Consider the following 23,982-nt stretch of genomic DNA (forward strand, 5'->3'; position numbering starts at 1 on the left):
TCTATAGATTCAATGCAATTACCATCAAAATACCAACACCATTCTTTACAGACCCTGAAACAGCAATTCTAAACTTCATACAAAAAAGGAAAAAAAGCCAGAATAGCCAAAACAATCCTATACAATAAAAAAACTTCTTGGGGTATCTCTATCCCTGACTTCAGGCTATATTACAGAGAAATAATAATAAAACCTGCTTGCATAATACTGGCACAGAAATAGACTGGTTGATCAATGGACTAAGATTGAAGACCCAGAAATAGACTCACATACCGAAGGACAGCTGATTTTTGACAATGGAGCCAAAACCATCCAATTGAACAAAGAAAGCATCTTCAACAAATGGTGCTGGTCTAACTGGATGTTTACATGTAAAAAAAAATGAAATAGATTCATATATATCACCTTACACAAAACTCAAGCCCTGGTGGATCAAAGACTTCAATCTATTAGAAGAGAAAGTAGGGAAGAACTTTGAACTCACTGACACAGGAGACAACTTCCTGATCTGAACTCCAATAGTTCACATTCTAATACGAATAATACATAAATGGGACCTCTTGAAACTGAACGTTTACTCTCATGCGAAGGACACTATCAACAGACTGAAACAGCAGTTAACAGACTGAGAAAGATCTTCATCAATCCAACATCTGAGAGAGGGCTAATAAATAAAAACATACAAAATAACCCTACTGAAAATGCGACAAATAGCTAAACAGAGAATTCACAAAAGAGGACTATCAAATGGCTTAGAAACACTTAAAGAAATGTTAAATTTCCTTAGTCATCAGGGAAAGGCAAATAAAAAGGACTCTGAAATTCCATCTTAAATCTATCAGAATGGCAAAGATCAAAAACTCAAGCAATGGGGGAATCCAAGATGGCGGTGCCAAACACAGAAGGTATCTGATCTGCAGGACAAAGACTAGGGACCCGACTGGGAGCTACATACCGCAAGACCTGGAGAGGCCTAGGTGAGAGGAATCCGCACATTGCAGAGCACAGGTGGGTCCGGCCTTGGAAGATGGGTGCCCAACCCCCAGAGACTTCACCTATACCCGCCTGTGAGCTGTTGCCTTGCACTATATCAGGAACTTTGTGTCTGAGACTGAACTGTGGGTGGTGAAGCACTACAATCTGGAGCTGCTGGCCTGGGGAAAACCCAGGAAAATGGGTGGTTCTGACCTCAGACCCACCCATGAGTCCACAGAAAGCTCCAGGGGCCTTCAACTACTCTGCACCGTATCCAAAGCCCAGTGCAGCTAAAAGTGCTGGGCCTTGCCTGTGCTCTCACTCTCTCCCTCTCTGATCGATCTGTGGGCCACACAGTAATAAAATCAGTGCCTGCTGGCCCAGGGAGACCCAAGAGTATGGATCTGGGATAGATCCAACCTCAGATCATCCTGCCAGTCCATGAAAGGTCTCAGGGCCCACACAGGGGTCCAGGCAGATGTGGGCCCTGTCTTCAGCTATAGCTCCATAGCTGCACTCCCTCAGATGGACTGATCTAAGGCAGCACAGTCTGAATGGATGAGGCAGAAATCTAGCCATCCACCCCAATGGACTGTTCCCGCACACTTGGTCAGAACAGAACTGGCCTGAACAGATCAGACAGATGCCAAGCCAACTACCACAGCTCAGCAGGAGTCCTCACACTCTTGGGAGGGTCTGAATCAGCCTGAGGGGATGGGAAGAAACCTAGCCACCCCCTCAACCCAGCTGCTACAACTCAGGCAGGACTGAACCGGCCTGAAGGGATCGGCCAGAACCCTGCCACAAGCCAGAAGGCAGTATCTTCTCTCTCAAGCTTGACTAAATCAAGGCCCCATGGCCTGGACAGATCAGGCAGAATCCTAGTCACAGGCCATAAGCCAGCAGGGGTTCAAGCACTCCAGGGTGGACTGAGCCTTGGCACCCAAAGCCCCAGTGTTTGAGGGCAGGGTTTTCAAAGGCAGGATAACAGGCTCTATCTACACTACCTCAAACTGATCCTTCAGATGCAGAGCACCAGCACCAACCTCTGATGACCCAGTGGGGACCCCAGGGAATGGAGCAAATTCCCCTGAAGCTTAAACCAGGTCACCTGCCTCATCCAGGGAAGGGTCCCTGATCCTCACAGGTGACAGCATATGTGTGTGGAGAAAGGGGAAGGATGTGGAGAAAAGGGAAACACTCCTTCATTGCTGCTGGGAGTGCAAACTTTTACAACCACTTTAGAAATCAATCTGGTACTTTCTCAGAAAACTGGGAATAGGGCTACCTCAAGATCCAGCTATTCCACTCCCTGGAATATACCTAAAAGGTGCTCCACCACACAGCAAGGACATATGCTCAACCACGTTCAGAGCAACCTTATTTTTTATTTTTAAGTAATTTATTCAGATTGCATCTCAATTGTTATCCCATCAATTGTATGCTCCCATTCCTCCCTCCCTCCTGCTTTCACCCTATTGCCCTCCACCTATGAGAAATCTTTAAATTCTTTACAGTGTTCTCTTGAATTCATGTTTAAGTTTCCCATTGATCCCACATCAGGCCAAGTCTGACCACCTCAACCTGTGCTGCAGCCAATCACGGGACTTCCGCCAGGTCCTGCCTTACATGCATCCATCCTCATATCTGTTGGTGCTTTGTCTACTACCCTCTTCCAAACCCCGAATTCCCACATACCCCTGCAGCATCTAGCCTGGTGAGAACACATGATCTGAAAATCCCCTGTAGTAAGCCTGGTCCCACAGTAAGTGCACAAGCTTATCTGGTCTTTGCTGCAAAGGAATTCTAAGCATGGATCCATCCTATGTAGCCTCTAAAACCATTGGAATCCCATGTCATATCCAACCTTACCACTCAAACCTATCTAGCCTCACTGTTCTTGCTTGAAAAAAGGAAGAAGAGCCTGCACACTATGCAAGTTCCCTCTATCCACCTGACTTCATTCCGCCCACACCATTTCCAACATCTCAACTCAACCATCCCCTACATCTTTTCTTTTTTTCCAAACTTCCTTTATTCATTACTAACTTTAAAAAAAAAATAAGGAATTCTGCAGTCCTGATAGCATTACAAAATACCAACAATAAGAAATGTCAAGCCAGTATCTCATATCTAAAATTTACGATCTTGTAAAATTCTTTACTGGTAAGAATTAACTAGATGAAGTACAATTTTAAAGAAGTATCATGCCATCATCAAAGACTTCAAGGAGTTTAAAGAAGACACAAAGAAACAGCTCAATGAACACAAAGTGAAAGAAGTTGTGCAGAATGTTAAACACTAGAGTGATGCAAAAATAGAACTAACAATTCAAAAAAGCCAGGTAGGTGGTGGTGGCACAGGCCTTTAATGGCAATATTTGGAAAGCAGAGGCAGGTGGATCTCTGAGTTTGAGGTAAGCTTGGTCTACAGAAAGAGTTCCAAGACAGCCAGAGCTACATGGGAAACCCCTGTATAAAAAAAAAAAACAAAAATAAAAATAAACCGAAAAGCTAAGGTAATGGAAATGATAAAGGCAATCCAAGACTGAAAATGCATTTCAATCAGAAAGTAAAAACACTGAAGAGGACTCAGTCTGTAATGAAGGTTGAATTGAAAAGCTGACAGGCCAACTAGAATACTCAAAGGAAAGAGTAACAAATAAAGTGAGTCAAGCAGGAGAAAAAAATCATTCCCAGAAGACTGAAACCAAGTAAGAAAGAAATCTAAAAAATAAATAAATAAATAAATAAATAAATTATGCAAACAGGAAATATGGGACACCTAGACAAACAATAAAAAGAAAAATCCAAAAACAAAATATTCAGATTGCAGGCATACATGAAGGAAAGGAATCTGAAGTCAAAGGCATACAATAAATCTTCTACAAAGTCATAGAATAAAATGTCACCAAAGTAGGAAACACAAACTGATACACATACAAAGCACCGACAATACCAAATAGACAAGATCAGAAAAGAGAAAGTCTGCAGCATATTGTACTTAAAACACCAAATATACATAACAAACAAAGTATATTAAAATCTGTAAGGGAAAAAATCTAAAGTCATATGTCAAGGAAAAGTCATCAAAATAAGCTGATTTCTCAATGGAAACTATGATAGCCAGAAACGCCTGGAGTAGTACATCCCAAGTCTTAAAAGACTAACAGACGGGTGACAATAATATACTCAGTAAAACTGACTGCTGTGATGTTAATATACAAAAACTTTCCTCAATATAAAAAGCATTTTAAAAATTATGCAAACCTAAAGAAAATATGGGTTGGATTATTTGGTACTATGTAAAACAAGGAGCATAGAAGCCTGGAAATACATGAGCAGTCATAACTAGTAAAACAAAACACCACTGAGACACATACAAAAACACAGACCAAAAAATCAACCACAGAATGGCCACAATTAACATAAATGTTTTAATAACTATAAATATCAATAGCCTCAGTTGTCTAATCAACAGACTTAACAAATCAAAAATCAAATTTATCTATCCCTTTTCTGTTTGAAAAACATCTTAGTTTTAAAGATAGGCATAGCCTAAAAGAATAGACAAAGGAACTCCAATAAAATGGGACCAGGAAGCAAGTCAGAATCAGCAGACGAGTATCTGATAAAAAGGGCCTCTAGCTATAACTAATCAGAAGAGAAAATGGGGACAGCTCATTCTAACCAAAGGAAGAGTCAACCAGGAAGACATTACTATCAGGAACGTATATGCATCAAACTCAAGGGAACTCAATAATAAGTCTGCTACTTGAATTAAATACACAGATTAACAACAATTCACTAAGAATGAGTCACTTCAGTACCCCAACTTTCTCCAATAAACACGTCCTTGGACAGGAAAGAAACAGAAGCATCAGACTTAATTGACATCATATGTCAATATATTTAACAGATACAGTGATGGTTTGAAAGAAAATGGTGCCCGTAAGCTTATGGGGAGTAGCTAAGGATGATGATCCTTTTGAGAGAACTCAAAGAATCAAAATAATAAATGACCAGCTCAAAAACAGTAGGTCAGGGACCTGTCCAGAGAGTTGCAAAAGAAGAAAGAAATGCCTCAGAAATCTCTCAACAGGATCACCATCCTTAGCTGTATGGAAATGCAAATAAAAAGAAATTTCATAATTTCTTTTACCTCAGTAAGAACGGCAAAGATTAACAACAACAACAAAAAAGATTACATAGTAAAAAAGGCCATCTTACCAAAAGCAATTTACAGATTCAACGCAACCCTATCAAAATATCTACGCAATTTTCTAAAAACATTGAAAGATCAATTCTCAACTTCATACGGAAAGACAAAAAACCCAGGACAGCAAATGTTAAGGGCGGTGTCATCCTATTCAACCCATGGAGTCCCCAGAAGTAGAGTTAGGGTGAGAGAAGGATGTTCTGCACCCAGGACTGTTAAGCTAGATTAGAGCAGAAAGGATAGTGACATTCCCCTGCATCCAAGCACAGTAATATTGATTCATTACTATCAAAAAGAAGCCTTTATTACACAATAGTTTCTACCCTTGGGCACCTTTGCACTAACATATGCCTTCAGTGGCTCACACAGTTAGTCGCTGACTTAACTCATCCCTGTGCCTTTAGGAACAGAACCCTTCTCCCCAGACAGCTTTACTCAGTGTTAGTGGAGAGGGAAACCTGGATATATTTCTACAGTATTGTATTTCTGAATGACACTGTGTTCTCAGATATGAATAATTAGTGGGTGGACACTGTGTTCTAGGACTAAGGGGTATCATGACAAAATGCCAATTCAGTGATTCATGGTGGATAAAAGAATATTACAGAAAGTCAGTTCAGGCTGAAACAGGAAGCCTGATTTCTGCAGTGACATAAAGTTGAACATTTGAAAATCAATTCAGCAGAAGCGTAGGGTTCATCAGAAAGAGGCACAAACTGTTTAGAGTAAGGCATAGACATAATATTGGCGTTCATACATACATCTGAAAAAGAAGGAACATTCTACAACTCAGAGAATCAGATCATCAAAACCAGGATTGATAGTCTCTACTTCTACAGTGCATGGTGTCTGCACTGCATCTTGGTCAGGCCTGGTGTGGGCTGGTTTTTTTGTTTTTTTTGTTTTGTTTTGTTTTGTTTTGTTTTGTTTTGTTTTTGGCCCTTTTCCCTACAGTGGCATCATCCAGTGTAGCGTGTTTGTATCATCATAAATGGTTTTTGAAAGAGTATTTTCTTGCTTCATATTTGTGACCAAAACCACTAAGGATTTACTGTCATGGGATTAGATCTCTGTGGTCTTGGATGAAATCATACGGCCGGTGGCTGAAGAAGAGCCTAAAAAAAAAATATTTTTAATTCATAAATTTTGTTATTCTGAATACAGGGCCTCAGATTCAAAGCCTGTGGGAAGAAAGTGTTGGACAATTCCACAGGGGGTGAACAGCATGTCAGAAAGAACTGGTGATGGTGATTCAAGAGATGACTTCATTCACCAATAAACTCATAAACAAACATGCACAGACATGAGCCTTGCATATATGTGCTGGACACCGCAGAGCTCACCTTACCGTGCTCACACGGTGGGCAGATACTTTGTTAACATGCTGTTCCCTTGGATTTTTATCTCTTGCGTTCTGCAACTCCCAATTCTCGTGTGCTACTACAGCAGCAGCCAGTGCTTAGTCAGAATAGATTACCGTTTAAATGGTAAAGGAGACATGGTGGTTGCTGGATTTTTCCCCGCTTTTGCTGTCTACCCACTCAACAAAACAACCGACTGGAAGATGATTAAATTTAACAGAGATTTTATGGTCGAGTAAGTCCTTTTTTATCCATTTGCTCCTTTCCAACGTTTGGCATTCACATACCCTGGAGAAAGTACAGCTTCAAAGGTCATTATTCCAACTCTATGCCCCATTAAGCTACTTCCTTTCTTCCATTCCTAGATCTTTGTGTACTGCTGTCTTCTTACCAGTACTCTCCAGGTACTTTCAAGGGACGAGAAAAATTTGGGGTTTTATTCATTTTTCTTTTCCCCCATATTCTCTCGCACGCCTGTAGCACTTCAGAATTTGGATGTTTTCAAAGTTAGCTCTACAGGAAACAAAAAGATTATATAATAGAAGGTTGTTAGAGTATTTGAGGGAAATCTAGTAGTCTAGCTATGTTCCTGTTAAAATGGATAATGCCACTGAAATTAGTGACTAGCGGTTTCCTTGTGTGAAGCTGGGGTGAGAGGGTGAGAAATAATGTCTGTTTCTTCTGATGATGATTTGGGAGCAGGAATGTCAGAATTAGAATTGGAGCCTACAAAAAAATTTTAAAAATTGAAAAAAAAAAAAGAATTGGGGCCTACTCTCTACTTTAGAAATATGTTCATCTCTCTCAGATTATTTTATCTGACCTTCAGTATTTGTATTCTCTTGTAACTTACCATGTTTACCTGTTTCCTGAGTGTGTGTGTGTGTGTGTGTGTGTGTGTGTGTGTGTGTGTGTTTGTGTGTGTGTGTGTGTGTGTGTGTGTGTGTGTCCAACTGGACTTGCTCATTGTCGTGAATGTGTTTCTGTACACACATTGGTTGATATGGTGCCTCTGAAATATGTTTCTAGGCATTGGCAAAGTTGCAAGATTAAGACATAGTGTCAGACAAGTCTGTTTGAGTTTCTTCTGTCCTGCTAAATAGAAACAATCTTGCGTGTTAGAGTTTAAGTCAGGTATATTTTATCGCAGGCAGACATATCCATAGATGTAAGTAACCACACATATAAATTTCTGAAAATGAGAAGTGCAACTTGTACTCAACTCTGAAATCAAAGGGGGATGTTGTAATAGTTTTAGTCTCAAATGGACGTACCATAAGCAGCATGGGAAGCTCAGAAATCCGTTATTTAGACAAAAAAATTATTCTGTGGAGGAGTCTCCTGGCCCTAAGGATCATTGCTTTACTTCAAGTAAGATTACAAAGCTGTGTGATGTACAAGATGCTTGCACCTTGCATGCTACGAATGGTCTGCTTTACAGCAGATGGTGTCTCTGCTCCTCTTCTCCTCCTCTGCTTTCTGATCTCAGCAGCTCAGGCACCACTGTGCATCAGCTTGGGTCCCTCTTCAGGCTGTGTAGTGGCAACCCCATTTCTGCAAAGACCACACTTGTAATTACATGAGCTCACTGTGGCTTGCTTGTACAAGAAGAGACTGCTGTGTGTGATTTAGTATCTTACAAAGTTAGAAATAAAACTGAAATAAATGTCAAATTATAAAAGCTATAACTACGTAATATATTTGATGAAGACTGCACACTTTCAAATATACTTTCCCTAGAGTGTGGGGCCAAGCATATACTCTTCAAGGATCACAAATGCTTTCATACTCTTCAGAAAATTTATCACACACATATAAGGGACTTCATCTGTAATTCAAAAGAGGAATTGATCTGTCTTACATCAGTTAAATGTCCTCATGTTCTAATTGTAGCTGCATAAATATACCTATCTTAACTACCATAACAAGAAAAAATCATAAGTTGTGCAGGTAGCATTATTTTATTCCTCACTAAATTTGTGTGGTCTAATTTTCTATTTGGATTTTACTTTCTTGTCAAAATTAGGAAGATGATAAAGGAATATTTCATAGGTTCAGAATATGCAAAGTATACTACCCTCTGATTAAAGCAGATTAATTTACAGGAGTACATGTATACATATTATGGGATCTTTATGTGTGGTGGTTAATGTCCCTGCAAAGCAATAATGACAGTTGCTCTCACTGTGTATGGGAGTGCTTTTCCTTTGCACTAACTTAAAATATGGTTGACTAGTATGCTCAAGTGGCATTTTATCAATCATGTGTGTATTTGTATATTACTAACTTGAAATGATTTAGGTTATAGAAGAATATGGATGGGGTATGATTTTCACATGTACTCTGGTGCCTCATATTTGACCATGTCCCCTGGAGGGGGAGGCCTGGTGGCACTCAGAGGAAGGATAGCAGGTTACCAAAAAGAGACTTGATACCCTATGAGCATATACAGGGGGAGGAAGTCCCCCTCAGGAACAGTCATAGGGGAGGGGAGTAAGGGGAAAATGGGAGGGAGGGAGGAATGGAAGGATACAAAGGATGGGATAACCATTGAGATGTAACAAGGATAAATTAATAAAAAAATTTTTAAAAAGAAATATCAGATAATAAAATTTGCCAAAACACCATTTGGACAAATATTTCAGGGGATATGTTAAAGTTTGTCAAGAAAATTAAGAAATAAACAATGAGCATTGTAAATAATAAAATTTTTAAAAAGAAGATATGAAAAGTCAGATTTTAAAGGTTCTTTTTTCACTTTTTGGTGGATATTTCCCATTTTAACCATTTTTCAAATTAAAGGACATAAATATCTGCTTATTGGTTATTTGAAAACAATTTACAATGTACTATTTAATTTGTTTAATTTAAATATTGGTGGTATTTCATACTGAAACTTTTATTTGTACAAGGTATATTTATCAGTTATCAAAACTACTTTTTTTCAGGAATGGCACATCTTTCCTGCTCTGTTCTAAAACAAATTTCACTAATTCCTTTAAGTTTTGTACTGCCATAGTCAGCAATAGTATTTATATATGTTCATTTATCATCATGACTTCAATATCTACTTATGTGGTAGAAGATGGAAATTCATTCTATGGGTACACCAACTAAATTATAGAAGTTAACATATCCTCTTCAATTTTAATCATATTATTAATACATCTTATAATAAACCCTGTGATTCTAAAACTAAGTGTCTAGTTGGACATCATTACGGTGTGTGCCTTTAATCTGAGCATTTCTGAGGCACAGACAGGTAGACCTATGTTTTCAAGGCAAACATGGCCGACACAGAAATTCTGCAACACCCAAATAAATATACTAGTACTCTTTTGGAAATATCTTATTAGATTCTCTTAAGAGCCAGAAATACTTTAGAAGTAGAACTGGCAGAGCAGCACAGTTTTTAAATACCGATGGTGAAAATGCACATATAATACTGTCTGGGGAGAATATGGACACCTTTTGAGTTGCCAACAGTGTGTTTGCATCTTGGTTCCCAGGAGAACAAAATGCAAAGCTGTAAGTCTGTGTGCTCACAGTGAGACTGACACCCATTGTCACATTGAGGTTTGCATCGCTGTGTACATAGTGTGTAGAAAACATAAAGGCATCCCTATTTACATCATTTTGTCTCTATAGATGTGGGGAAACCTTTTAAACTGGAATGTTTTGTGTTAAGATTGTCTTTCAAGTTTTTTGAGCATCATAGCACCCATTGGTTGTCAGAAAACAGAAGGGTTCTGGGACACAGTGCTCATATCTTGAGGACATTTTGAAATGATCGTTTTATCTGGGTTGCTCATCAAAGACTTTTGAATGCGTACTCTCTGTAAACATGTCATCAATCTAAAGGTTTCCAGGTGCACAAGGTGTTTAAAGGTAGTGACAGAACTGACTGATCATGTCATTTAACTTCAGAGTTTCTCTACTTTTTTTTTTACTATATTACCTGTGTATTGCTGAATGTGGGGCATTCAAATCACCCACCAACTCTGTGCTGGGATTGATCTGTGATTGTAAATCTAATAGTTTCACTAGTGAAGCTGAATGCTCCTTTGTTTGATGTGTGCATAGTTAAGATTGTAATACCTCATTGTTGATGTCGATTTTGTTACATATTTTTTCTTTTTCTTACTTAATCATTGTTTTTATTTTATTTTATTAATTTATTCATATTACATCTCAATGGTTATCCCATCCCTTATTATCCTCCCATTCTTCCCTCCCTTCCATTTTTCCCTTACTCCCCTCCCCTATGACTGTGACTGAGGGGGATATCCTCCCCCTGTATATGCTCATAGGGTATCAAGTCTCTTCTTGGTAGCCGGCTATCCTTCCTCTGAGTGCCACCAGGTCTCCCCATCCAGGGGACGTGGTCAAATATGGGGCACCAGAGTTCATGTGAAAGTCATATCCCACTCTCCACTCAACTGTGGAGAATGTCCTTTCCATTGGCTAGATCTGGGTAGGGGTTTGAAGTTTATGGCCTGTATTGTCCTTGGCTGGTGCCATAGTTTGAGTGGGACCCCTGGGCCCAAATCTACCTATCATAATGTTCTTCTTATAGGTTTCTAGGACCCTCTGGATCCTTCTACTTTGCCAGCATAGCTATGCCTCCTTAGATTTTTTATTTTTCTTTTTTTTTTTTTTTAGTTTCAATACATCCCAACCTCAGCTTTCCCTCCTTCCACTCCTCCTAGCCCCACATCCATTCTACCTTTGACCACGGCTTCCCCACCCCCTCCTACCTTCTCCACCTGATCCACATCTCCATTTCCCTTCAGAAAAGAGCAGGCCTCTCAGGGATATCAGCCAAACAAGATATCAGGGATGTCAGCTACAACAGGATGACATGCAAACGCTAATATGATGGGTGGGTGAGGCAACCCAGTAGGAGAAAAGGGGTCTCAAGGACAGAAGAAAGACTCAGAGATACCCACACTCCACTGTTAGGCATCCCACAAAAACACCAAGCTACCAACAGTAACATATCGGCAGAGGATCTAGCTAAGACCAATGCAGACTCCACGGTTGCAGATTCAGTTTCCATGAGCCCCTATGAAGCCTGCTTACTTGATTCTGTGGGCCGTGTTTTGGTGTTCTCAACCCCTCTGCCTCCTGTGATTCTTCCTCCCCCTGTACCACAGGGTTCTAAGAGCTCCAACCAAAGAGACCAATGAATATCTCTAATTTGGGTTCTTGCTCCACCCTAATGTATGGCTGTGGGTCTCAGTATCTACTCCCATCAGCTGCCAACAGAGGCATCTCTGATAACAATTGGGCTAGACATTGAGCTATGAGTATAGCAGAATATCATTAGGAATCAGGGGAAAAAATGATTGTTTTTTTCTATCCTAGGGCTCTGGGAGATCCAGCCTCTGGTTTCTGGTCATCCAGGCAGTGTTGGGCATGGATTCCCTCTCCTGGTGGAGGCCTCAAATTAAACCAATCATTGGTTGGCCACTCCCACAAGTTCTGCCTCTCATTGCCTCAGTGCATCTTGCAGGCAGGACAAATTGCAAGTGGAAGGTTTTGTGGTGTTGGTGTCACATTGCTCCCCCACGTGTGTTTGTCTGGATACAGAAGATGGCCAGCTCAGGCTCCATATCCTCTTTTATCAAGAGTCCCCACCCAGATCAAACTTGTAGAATCCTAGAAGCTTCTATTGCAGTATGCTCCCCGACATCCCCCCAAATCCAGTCATCCATCACTGTACTCTCTTCCTGCATCCTGCCCCCCCCCGTCCTTATGTGATGACTCAGTTACCACCAACACCCTCCAACACCCCGCCCACAAGATCTATTCTATTTTCATTTCCAAGGTAAAGCCATACATATGTCTTTGACCTGCTCCTTGTCATTTAGCCTTTCAGAGTATGTGGATTGTAGTATCGTTACCGCTTATTAGCAACTAATATCCATTTATGCACAAGTACATATCATGTTTGTCTTTCTAGGTCCGAGTTGCCTCACTCAGAATGATATCTTTCTAGTTCCATTCGTCTGGCTGAAAATTTAAAAATTATGTTATTTTTTTAAACAAGTCAGTAATACTCCATTGTGTAAATATACCACATTTTCTTTATCCATTCTTCAGTTCAATGACATTTATATTTTCCAGTTCTGAATATTGCCACCACGAGCATAGCTGAGCAAGTTCATTTGTGGTAGGTGGGAGCATATATATATATATATATATATATATATATATATATATATATATATATATATATATATATATATATATATATATATCCAAGAGTGGTATAGCTGGGTCTTGAGGTAGGTATATTCTCAGTTTTCTAAGGAACTGACATACTGATTTCCATAGTATCTGTTCAGGTTTTCATTCCCATCAGCAACGGAGGAGCATTCCCCTTCCTCCACATCCTCAACAGCATGAGGCATCAACTGAGTGTTTGATCTTAGCCATTCTGAGGGGTGTAAGATGGAATCTCGGAGTGTTTGTTATTTGCATTTCCCTGATGGCTAAGGCAGTTGAACATTTCTCTAAGTGTTTCTCAGGCGTTTGAGTTTCCTCTTTTGATAATTATTTGTTTAGCTCTGTAGCCTGTCTTTTTTAATTATTTTTTATTAATTTATTCATATTACATCTCGATTGTTAGCCCTTCCCCTGTTTCCTCCCATTCTTCCCTCCCTCCCACCTCCCCCCTTACTCCCCTCCCCTATGACTGTGATTGAGGGAGACCTCCTCCCCCTGTATATGCTCTTAGAGTATCAAGTCTCTTCTTGGTAACTTGCTATCCTTCCTCTGAGTGCCGCCGGGCCTCCCCATCCAGGGGACGTGGTCAGAAAAGGGGCACCAGAGTCCATGTGAGAGTCAGATCTCCCTCTTCACTCAACAGTGGAGAATATCCTGTTCATCGGCTAGGTCTTGGTAGAGTTTCGAAGTTTACTGCCTATATTCTCCTTGGCTGGTGCCTTAGTTTGAGGAGAACCCAAGGACCCAGATCCGCCTGTCATAAAGTTCTTCTTGTAGGTTTCCAGGACCCTGTGGATCCTTCTATTTCCCCATTCTTCCATGCTTCTCTCTCACAAAGTCTCAATAGGATGTCCTCCCCTCTGACCCACATACCTGGTAAGTAAAGTTTTTCATGGGATGTATTCCTTGGATTAGTCTTCTACTGAGGGACACTTAGGCTGTTTCCATGATCTGTGTAGCCTGACTTTTAATTGGATTATTTGGTTTGCTGTCTAGTTTCTTGGGTTCCTTATGTGTTTTGGATATTAGCCGTTTGTCATGAAGGGGTGGGAGAAAATCTGTCCACGTTCTCTAGGCTGCTGCTTTGTCCCATTGACAGTGTCCTCCCCCTTACAGACGCATTTCAGCTTCATGAGGTCCCATCTATTAGTTGTCAATCTTACTGATGGTGCTGCCCATCACTGTTCTGTTCAAAGAATCATCTCCTGTGCCAATGCAATCAAAAATACTCCCCGCTTTCTCTTCTGTTCGCTTCAGTGTATCCAGCTTTATGTTGAGGTCTTTGACCCACGTGGACTTGAGTTTTGTGTGGGGTGATGATTGTGGATCTATTTGCAGTCTTCTGCATGCAGACATCTAGTTAAACCAGAACCATTTGTTGAAGGTGTTTTCTTTTTCCATTGTGTATTTCTAGCTTCCTTATCAAATATCAGGTGTCCATAGATTTGTGAATTTATTTCTGGGTCTTTGATTAAATTCCATTAATTGATATATCTATTTTATGCCAATACCATGAAGTCCTTATTGCTATAGCAATATGGTATTGGCATAAAATCTGAAATCAGGGTTGATGATACCTCCAGAAGTTATTTTATTGTACAGGATTGTTTTTAGCTATCCTGGAATTTTTGTTTTTCCATATGAAATTTAGTATTGTTCTTTCAAGGTCTGAAAGGATTTGGAATTGTGGTGGAATTATTTATGGGGATTGTATAAAGTCTGTAGGCTGTTTTTGGTAGGATGGCCAATTTTACTATATTGATCCTACATGGATCCTACATGAGGATGGAATATAGTTCCACCTTCTGATATGTTCTGCAGTTTCTTTCTTCAGAGACTTGAAGTTCTTGTCATACAGGTTTTTCACTCGTTTGGTTAGAGCTACCCCAAGATATTTTATATAGTTTATGGATATTGTGAAGGTTGTTTTTTTCTGATTTCTATCTCAGCCCATTTGTCCTTTGTATATAAGATGGCTATTGATTTTTTTTGTAGTCAATAATGTATTCAGACACCTTTCTAAAAGTGTTTATTAGCTGTCGGAGTTGCCTGGTAGGACGCTGGAGAGCACTTATGTATATTATCATATCTGTGGATAGTGACACTTTGAATTCCTCCTTTTCAAAATGTATCCCCTTGATCTCCTTCAGTTGTCTTATTGATGTAGCTAAAACTTCAAGTACTAGATTAGATAAATAAGGAAAGAGTGGATAGACTTGTCTTGCTCTGTAAGTTTCCCTTATTATGCTGAGGTGTGTTCCTCCTATCCCTACTCTCTCAAGCCAGCTTAGCTTTTCCTTGCATTTGCTTGGAAGACTTTGTCCATCCTTTAATCCTAATATGGGGGTCTATCACTGATTGTGATTCTGTTTCTTAGAGACAGTAAAAACCTGGATATTGTTTTCTGATTCAATCTGTTTATCTTGTCTCACCTTTACTATTATGAGACCATAAATATTAAGAGTTATTACTATGTGAGGTGTGGTGGTACACTCATTTAATCCCAGAGCTAGGAAGGCAAAAGCCAACTTGGGTTACAAAGCTAGTTAAAGGACAGCCAGTAATACACCAAAAAACCCTGTCTCAGAAACAAACAAAAAGTTATTATTGAATAGTGTGTCTTAATTTCTGTCATTTTCATTGGGGGTTTTTAAGTTGTTCTATTAGAGATTTATTACACAATCTTCCTTTTTTTTTCAGAATAGGGTTTCTCTGTGTAGCCTTGGCTGTCTTTGTCACACTTTGTAGACCAGGCTGGCATCAAACTCACAGAGATCCACCTGCCTCTGCCTCCCCAAGTGTTGCCATTAGAGGGGTGTGCCACCACGCTCAGCTGTATTTTGTTTTCGTTGCTGTTCCCTGTGCCATGTTGGACGTTTGTCCTCTCCTTTAGACCTAACTATCCTCCATGTGTCATTTGAAGAACTGGTTTGGTGATCATAATTTTCTTCAACTCATTTTAACATAGAAAGTTTGCCTTTCTCTTTCATTTTTGACTGATTGTTTTGTTGCATATTGTGGTCTAGGGTAGTATTGATGCTGTTCTATATTTTGTAGAATATCATACCAATCCCTTCTGGATTTATGAATCTGCTGCTATTCTGATGGGCTTCCCTTTGAACATGACGATCTTTCTCATTTGCAGCTTTTCATCCCCTTTCCTAGTTCTATATATTTAATGTCACTATCGTTTTATAACATGGAAAGCTTTTTTTGTGTGGTCCTGAATATTTGGAGTTCTGCAAAGTCAAATGAAATTTAGCATACATCTACGGAACATTCCAACCAAAAACTAAAGAATACACATTCTCCTCAGCAGCTCATGGGACTTTCTCCAGGATAGACCACAAATTAGGATTAAATCAAGTCTCTAAAGTACATGGAAACTCACATCCCATCCTGCACCATACCTGACCACCATGGACTAAATCAGGATATAAACAACAGAAAAGGAAGAAAGAGCACAAATTCATGGAAGCTAAGTGACACTAAACTAACCCAAAATTGATTGAAGAAACCAAGAAGGAAATTGAAATTACTAGAATGTAATAAAACTGAAATCACAACATACTAAAATCCATGAGAGACAATAAAATCTTTCCTATGAGGAAAGTTTATGGCGCCTGGATCCACCCCAAAATGCTTGAGAGGTCAAAAATTATAAATGTTATGAGATACATGAAAACTTTAAAATTATACTATCAACATTCATAAAGGAAGATGGAAAGGGTTCATCAAGATCAGGACAGAAATTAATAAGCCAGAAACGAAAAGTGAATACAAATAATGAAAGAAAGCAATAATAAGACTGATAAAACTTTAGCCAAATTAGCAAAAGGAAAAGATAGAGAATCCAAGGGGGATACAGAGATACCTCAGAGGTTTAGAGCATTGGTTGTTCTTCCAGAGGTCCTGAGTTCGATTCCCAGCACCCACTTAACCATCCATATGAGATCTGGTGCCCTCTTTGGGTGTTCAGGCATACATGTAGGCAGAACACTGTAGACATAATAAGTAAATCTTTTTTAAAAATTGGAGGTGGAAAGAAAGACATTACAACAGACCTTGAGAAAATTCAGGGAATCATAAAGAGGTATTCAAAAACACTTATATTTCTCTAAACTGGAAGCTTTTAAAGAAATTTATGAATTTCAAGATATGCATATGACCTATCAATGTTAAATATAAATGAAGTTAATAATTCAAATAGATCTATAACATTCAATAAAATTTAAATATTAATTTAAAATCTTCCTAGATAAAAGAGCTCAAGTCAGATAGGGTCAATGCAGAATTCTACCAAGCCCTTAAAAAGAACTAACATTAATGTATCACAAATTATTACATAAATCAGAAAAAGAAAGAACATTTACCCTGGGAAGGTGGTATTGCTCTGATTTCAGAGACATACAAAGACCCTTTCAAAAGACAAAGAAAAATTTTAAGACAACCTCTTATTAAGAGAGACACAAGTAAATGCTTGAAAACTGAATTCAATAACACACAAATATGACTAAACCCCATGATCATGAAGGCCTCAACCAAGAGATGTGGGGTTGGTTTAATAGTTGGTGGTTAAATAAATGAATGTAACCCACCATATAAAAAGACTAAAGAGCAGGAAAAACTGATCACCTCTTAAACAGAGTAAAGGCCTCTGACAAAATCCAACATCATTTCATGATAAAAGTCCAAGAGAAAACAAATATTTAGCGAACATAGGCCAGAATTATAAAGGCAACATATAAGAAACTGACAGACAATATCACAGGAAACAATGAAAAAGAATCAATATATTTGACTTCTGAACATCCTTAATCCTTCTCTTCAACGTAGAACTGGAATTCCTATCAAGAGAAATAATACAAGTGAAAGAGATAAGGAGGCAAAAGATAGTAAAAGAAGAACAAAAGCATCTTTATTTGCACATGTTGTAATGATGTACATAAAAGACCTTACAGAACATATCAGAAATGTCATACAGCTAATACAGATGTGCAGCAACACAACATTATACAAAATTTATCACACAACATTGGTAGCCTTCCTATGTACAAATGCTAAGCATACTGAGAAAAACACAAAGGAAAATTCCTCTCAAAATAAAATATTTGTGAATGAATCTAACCAAGGTAGTGAAATAAAGATATAATAAAAACTTCAAGGAACAGAGAAATGTTAAATAAGATTCCAGATATTGGAAGGCTCTACCAAGCCCATGGATCCACCGCGTTAATTATTGTAAAAAAAAAAAAATGTCCATCCTACCAAAAGCGATCTCCAGATTCAAGGCAACCCTCATCAAAATTTGAATACCAGTCTTCACAGGAATTGAAGAAGTATGTTTAATTTCCTATGAAAACACAAAAGACCCAAAATAATTTTTAAATCAATCATGAACAACAGCTCCACTCATATAAAGGCTTGATAGAGCAACCCAGTATGAAAAAAAAATCCTAGAGACTTCCAAGATGTCTTCAAGCAGTTATTATGTAATCTGAGTGGCAGAAGATCAGAGATTGTGGATCAGGTGAGTGGCCTGGAGGCTGACTCCAAAACACAGACCTCAGTTTCCCAGATGGTAGGAGACATGCTAGGGGCTGAGGACGCACAGTACCAGGCCTCACCCACACCCTAATGATTCCTGAGTCCAGGAATTTCACAGGGTCCTGGTCTCATGGCGCTAAGCACATTCTGCCTCTGTAAACATGGGTCCGCAGTCCAGGATTGTATGCTCCAGCATCCAGAACCCTCTGGATCCTACAATTCTTCCTCCTGAACTTCCATGGGATTACCCAAGATCTACTTAATATTTGGCCATGGGTCTCTGCATGTTTCCATCAATTATTAGATGAAAACAGTTGGGCTAGTCATAGGATGGATCAAGTTTGAGCAGAAAAGAGAGGAAAGCAATAAAAGAGACAACTGGAGTTGGAGTAGGGATCATCTTGGGAACGACCAGAAACATAGTGCAAAGGAAATTCCCAGGAATCTACAAGGGTGACCCTACCTAAGACTCTTAGCAACAGGGGATATGGAGCATCAACTTGCCATCTCCCATAACTAGGAAAGAATTCCATAGAAGGGATTGGGACACCAACCCAGCCACGAAGACTTTGACCTCAACTAGATCCTGACTACAAGATGTGCTGTGATAATGTGGCACAGAAACTGAGGGAATGGTCAAGAAAGAATTGGTCCAGCTTGAGACCCATGCATGAGAGAGAACTCACCCCTGATACTGCCTGCAGGGCTCAGACCCAGAGGCTGAACAGACAGCACAGAGACCTAGGGTAGAACCAAACATAACTGGTTTTTTTTAAAGTCAATGAAAGGTTTCCTCGTGAGAAGCTACTATTTCTCATAGACACTGATTGACACAAGGGCCCACAAGGATACACGTGCAGAGAATAAGAAACAACAGAACATAACTACCACACTCACACCATTCCATTGTGGAAGAAAGGCCAGAAACCATGTAAGAGCTGGAAGTGATGGATTGACTCGGCCTGCTGGGGTTCAACTAATGCTCGGAAGGAGAATTGTCCTGTATAGGGAAAGAACACAAGACATGAAGAAGGGAAGCAAGTCTTTGATCAAGCCCCATTTATGGAAAAATTTCACAGAGTTTTTATAAGACAGGGGGCAGGGAAGCATATTGCTATGGCAACCCAGCTGCAGGCTATCTCAAGACGTGAGAAATTCCAAGCAGGTCACAACGTTCAGCCACACCGAATATTTTGCTATCTTTATCTAATCTAACTGTTAAACTACAACAGGGTGGCTCCATCTAAATCTTATCTTTAGTCTAACTGCTGAACCACAACAAGGTCAGCTGGTTTCTGGTAAATGACAGACTGCTGGAGAAATAGGAAGCTAGGCTCTGACAAGATGGAAGAACATTGGCCATATAGCCCGTCCCCTACAATGGATGACCACAAGGAAACATCTGGACGTACCAGGGCAGATGCACATAGGAACTCACCACAATTGTCACAGCCCAGGCCACACAAACCTCGGGATGCAGATGGGAGTTGAGCACACAGTTCCACATGTAGCTCCAGAATGATGGCAATTCTTGGGTACTGGGAGGGGATCAGACAATTTTCTCCAAGGGTAGATAACTTCATAACTTGACCACACGTCACATACTCATCCAAGAATATTGGAGCAGAACTAATTGGTAATGAAGGGTTTGTATTTAAGGACCAAAAAATATTTGATGGGAAGACAATAGGATGTGTCTTGGAAGAGTCAGTGAGAATGACTTTGTGACCAAATGAGTTCCCCCAAAATTCCACATTATCAGGAATCTTTTTAAAACCCTGGTACCCTGAATCTGACAGACAGTGAAATAGAATCCATTATCATAGGAAAGAACTTTGTGAACTGGATCTTGATAGTGCAGACACTAAGGGCTTCGTGTGGTGGCGCAAACCTCTAATTCCAGTACTTTGGAAGTGGAGGCGTATTGATGTCTGGGAGTTTGAAGCAAAATTTCTATAAATAGCAAGTTTGGGGACAGATAGGGCTAGGTAGGGAAAATTTGTACTCTGTCTCAAATAAAAATACAGATAATAAAGAAAGAGATAGAAAGAGAGAGAGAGAGAAGAAATGAAACAAAAAAGAGAGAGGAGGAAGGGAGAGAGGGCAAAAGATGAAAACAACAAAAATTAAGAAGTTGGACTTCAGGAAATCAAGATTTCTATACAGCAACAGAGCATTACTCATGTGAAAAGGCAGCATACAGAATGGGAACACTTATCTGCTATACATCTTACACAGGGTTAGTGATCAGAAAATATTTTTTTAAACTCAAAGAATTTTAACATCAGAAAATAGACTTTCCAAGATGGCACTACACATGGTATGTACTCACCATGGTCTAAGCTCCAGGCCAGTTTCCTCAGTCATACAATCCACATGCCCTACATGGACACATGATCAGAACATATATTTTAAGACTCAAAACTTTTTAACATCAGAAAATAGACTTTCCAAGATAGCAGTACACATGGCATGTACTCACCATGGTATACTCTCCAATCCAGTTTCCTCAGTCATACAATCCACATGCCCCACATGGACACAGCCACATTCTGGGGGCATGGTCTCTCATTGCCAGGGAGTTTATTGAGATGGCTAAACTGACAGGACAGCAAGATTTAGGTACTCACCTTTCTCCAGAATGCCAAAACTAAAACTAAAATTGTCCACCACTGTGCCCTGCAAGACACATGGGTACCAAGGGCCAAACTCAGCTCCTAATACTGGAATGCTGAGCACTTTCCTTAGTGAGATCTCTCCCAAGCTCGGTGTTCATATTTCTAGATGAAAAGGATGATAAGTATTTAATATTTTATCTTCTTAACTGTCTCACATCTATGTTTCTAGTTGTCCTAGTCTATGTATTTCATCTATAATTCCACTTTTCTTAATATTTTAAATATCCTAGCCCTGAGGTTTTTGATGGTTTTAGATTGCTACTGTCCACTGAGGAAAAGCCTAGATTACTAAATAGCCAGGGATCCTCAGGATTGTCATATACACACAGATGCCAGCATTGTTTTGTTCTCTCCTGAGCTTAAGATGTTATTCATCTCCCTTTCCACAGATCCTACCAACACGGAGGAAAATAGCATTGCACTTCCATGAGTTACCAAAAGTTGTCAACATGAGAATAAATTGTGACACACAAATAAAGTACAATTCACAAAATGCTGCCTTAATGAAACTAACACTTGTGAACGTTATGTCTTTCTTGTGAAGTGTCATAATATTCCATCAGGTGTGTATGAATTTGGTTGTTCAAGAGAAGAAGCAATTTTCTCCCCTACTAATGTTAAATGAATGAGTATGAAGATCAGAAGGTGACATGCCTGAAGTGCAAATGTGAAAAACTGAGTTCACATCTGCGGATTGAGAAAATTGGGTAGTACAGTGCACATATATAAATCTGTATGTTCTTTTGGTGAAATGAGGGGGCAGAGGAAAAAGAATCTCCACCATCACATGGGAGACAAAAAGACCTGTTATTAAATAAGATGGATGATGGTGACCCAGGTCAGAAAGTGTATCCAGTCTAGCATCTAATCTCTCTCTCTCTCTCTCTCTCTCTCTCTCTCTCTCTCTCTCTCTCTCTCTCTCTCTCTCTCACACACACACACACACACACACACACACACACACATCACAGAGAAATATGTACACATTTCACACTAACATACACATAAATGAATGACATGGATATTCTTGAATTAAGGAGTGTCTTCCTAACTGTTGGCTTGATTAAGAAACACCTGTTTCTTGTGGTTGTGCAGACTGAGAGTTGGAAAGTAGGAGATTTGAAGACCTGTCCCTAACTCGTGGACAGAATTCATCACAGGTACAAGGAAAATGAATTAATCGAGCTCAAGTTATTGATGGGCCCACATTCAGGGTTTTTCAGCATCCTAAAGAAATAAAACTAGGAGGATCCAAGATGGCGGCGAGCAGTGTGGACTGTGTGTGAAAGCTCCAGCGAACAATTCAGGGAATTGCACAGATTTCTGAGCCAGGAACACCAAGGTCCCCACACCACAGCAGCAGAAGTGCTCCACGGTTTGGAGGGACCAGGGTGTAGAGGACCTGCCTGCCCCTGCACACGGGAGGAGCGAGAACTTTCTCGGATCAGAGCGGCAGCGGTGGGGACAGCAGTGCCACCAGCGGATCCAACGGTGCCAGCGGCAGTGGCTGAGGTTTGCAGCTCAGAGCCTTCCAGTGGAGGCGATTAGTGTGGTGGACGGTAGGAGTTGCTGCGGGAGAGGGGACTCTGGACAGTATTTGGGTCACGTGGTGCCTTGAGACCCAAACTAGACTCAGAAGACAGTTCAGCCCCAGAGTCCTGGGTTTGCTCAGTGAGCTGTACCGTGGAGAAGCTGGCTCAGCTCAGCAAGCAATTCTGCCTGAGGCACAGCTCCCCTGCTGTGACACAGGCTGAGTGGAGTGCTCACTTCCACCCTAGGCTCCAGCTCAGCGCAGCCACAGTTTTCCTGCTGTGACGCGAGCTCGGCGGAGCTCTCAGTTATACTCTGGGTACTTGCTCAGCACAGTGGCGGTTTTCCTGCTGCGAGGCAAGCTGGGCAGAGCACTTGCTTCTACCCTGGGTGCTTACTCAGCGCAGCCGCAGTTTTCCTGCTGTGACGCAAGCTGGGCAGAGCGCTCACTTATACCCTGGGTACTTGCTCAGCGCAGCCGCAGTTTTCCTGCTGTGACGCAAGCTGGGCAGAGCGCTCACTTCTACCCTGGGTGCTTGCTCAGCGCAGCCGCAGTTTTCGTGTTGTGACGCGGGTTGGTCGGAGCGCTCACCTCTACCCTAAGCACTTGCTCAGCGCAAGCTGTGCAGAGCACTCACTTCCACCCTGGGTGCTTGCTCAGTGCAGTCGCAGTTCTCCTGCTGTGGCAGACCGTTCAGGCCCTGAGAAACTAGCTGAGCTCAACACGTGGTTCGGGCCCAGTAACCCTGGCTGGACTTGGCAGAGGACCCAAAACGTTGTGGATACCTTGGCCTGACCAAACGATCATTCAGAAACCTACAATGATTGCAGGACCCACAGCAAAGGGGAGCTGAGGATCACTGGCTGTGAGAGCCCAAAACGGCAGGGCTAATCTCCTGCCATCTATACCAGTGAAGTATCAGAGCTTCCAGCCTACGGAAATCGTGAGAAAATAAGTGAATGTATCATCAGACTCCCTCCACTCAACTCTGGAAGTTAACCAACAAAAACAGAGAAGGCAAGATGTCTAAGGGACAGCATAAAAGCATACGCAAAAAACCCCAAAACAACATGGCATCTCCAGTTCCCAGCTATCCCAAAGCAAACAACCCGGAGAACTCAAATACAACGGAAAAACAAGAAAATGACCTCAAATCCTTGGTAATGAGGATGATAATGGAGGAAACAAATAAAATTCGAAATCAGATGCAGGAAGATGCAGCGAAGCAGGTGCAAGACATAAAACAGTCACATAGAGTGGAACTGGAAAATTTGCAGGAAAATGTAAACAACCAGATGAAAGAAATAAAAAAATCTGTTCAAGGTATGAAGATGAAAATGGATTTAATGATAAACACACAGACAGAAGAAAAATAAGAACGTGAGGCCTCAGAGAAGAAGGCGAATGACACAGTGCTGAGCTTTTCTAACAGAATCCAAGA

The 23,982-nt window shown here is 40.5% G+C and overlaps 1 protein-coding gene across 1 annotated transcript in view; it reads right to left on the reverse strand.

Moving 5' to 3' along the window:
* Positions 1-20,894, reverse strand: part of LOC311590873 (vomeronasal type-2 receptor 116-like) — a gene marked incomplete at both ends in the record, with an annotated part of 44,353 nt that extends 23,459 nt beyond the window's left edge. The window contains 3 exons of the mRNA XM_084770174.1: positions 6,537-6,651; positions 19,771-19,961; positions 20,815-20,894. Coding sequence (XP_084626300.1) covers positions 6,537-6,651; positions 19,771-19,961; positions 20,815-20,894 — 386 coding nt within the window. The remainder of the gene's footprint in view (positions 1-6,536; positions 6,652-19,770; positions 19,962-20,814) is intronic.
* Positions 20,895-23,982: the final 3,088 nt, after the last annotated feature.

Source organism: Acomys minous (assembly GCF_964271855.1).
Source record: "Acomys minous genome assembly, chromosome: 20".
NCBI classification, from domain to species: domain Eukaryota; kingdom Metazoa; phylum Chordata; class Mammalia; order Rodentia; family Muridae; genus Acomys; species Acomys minous.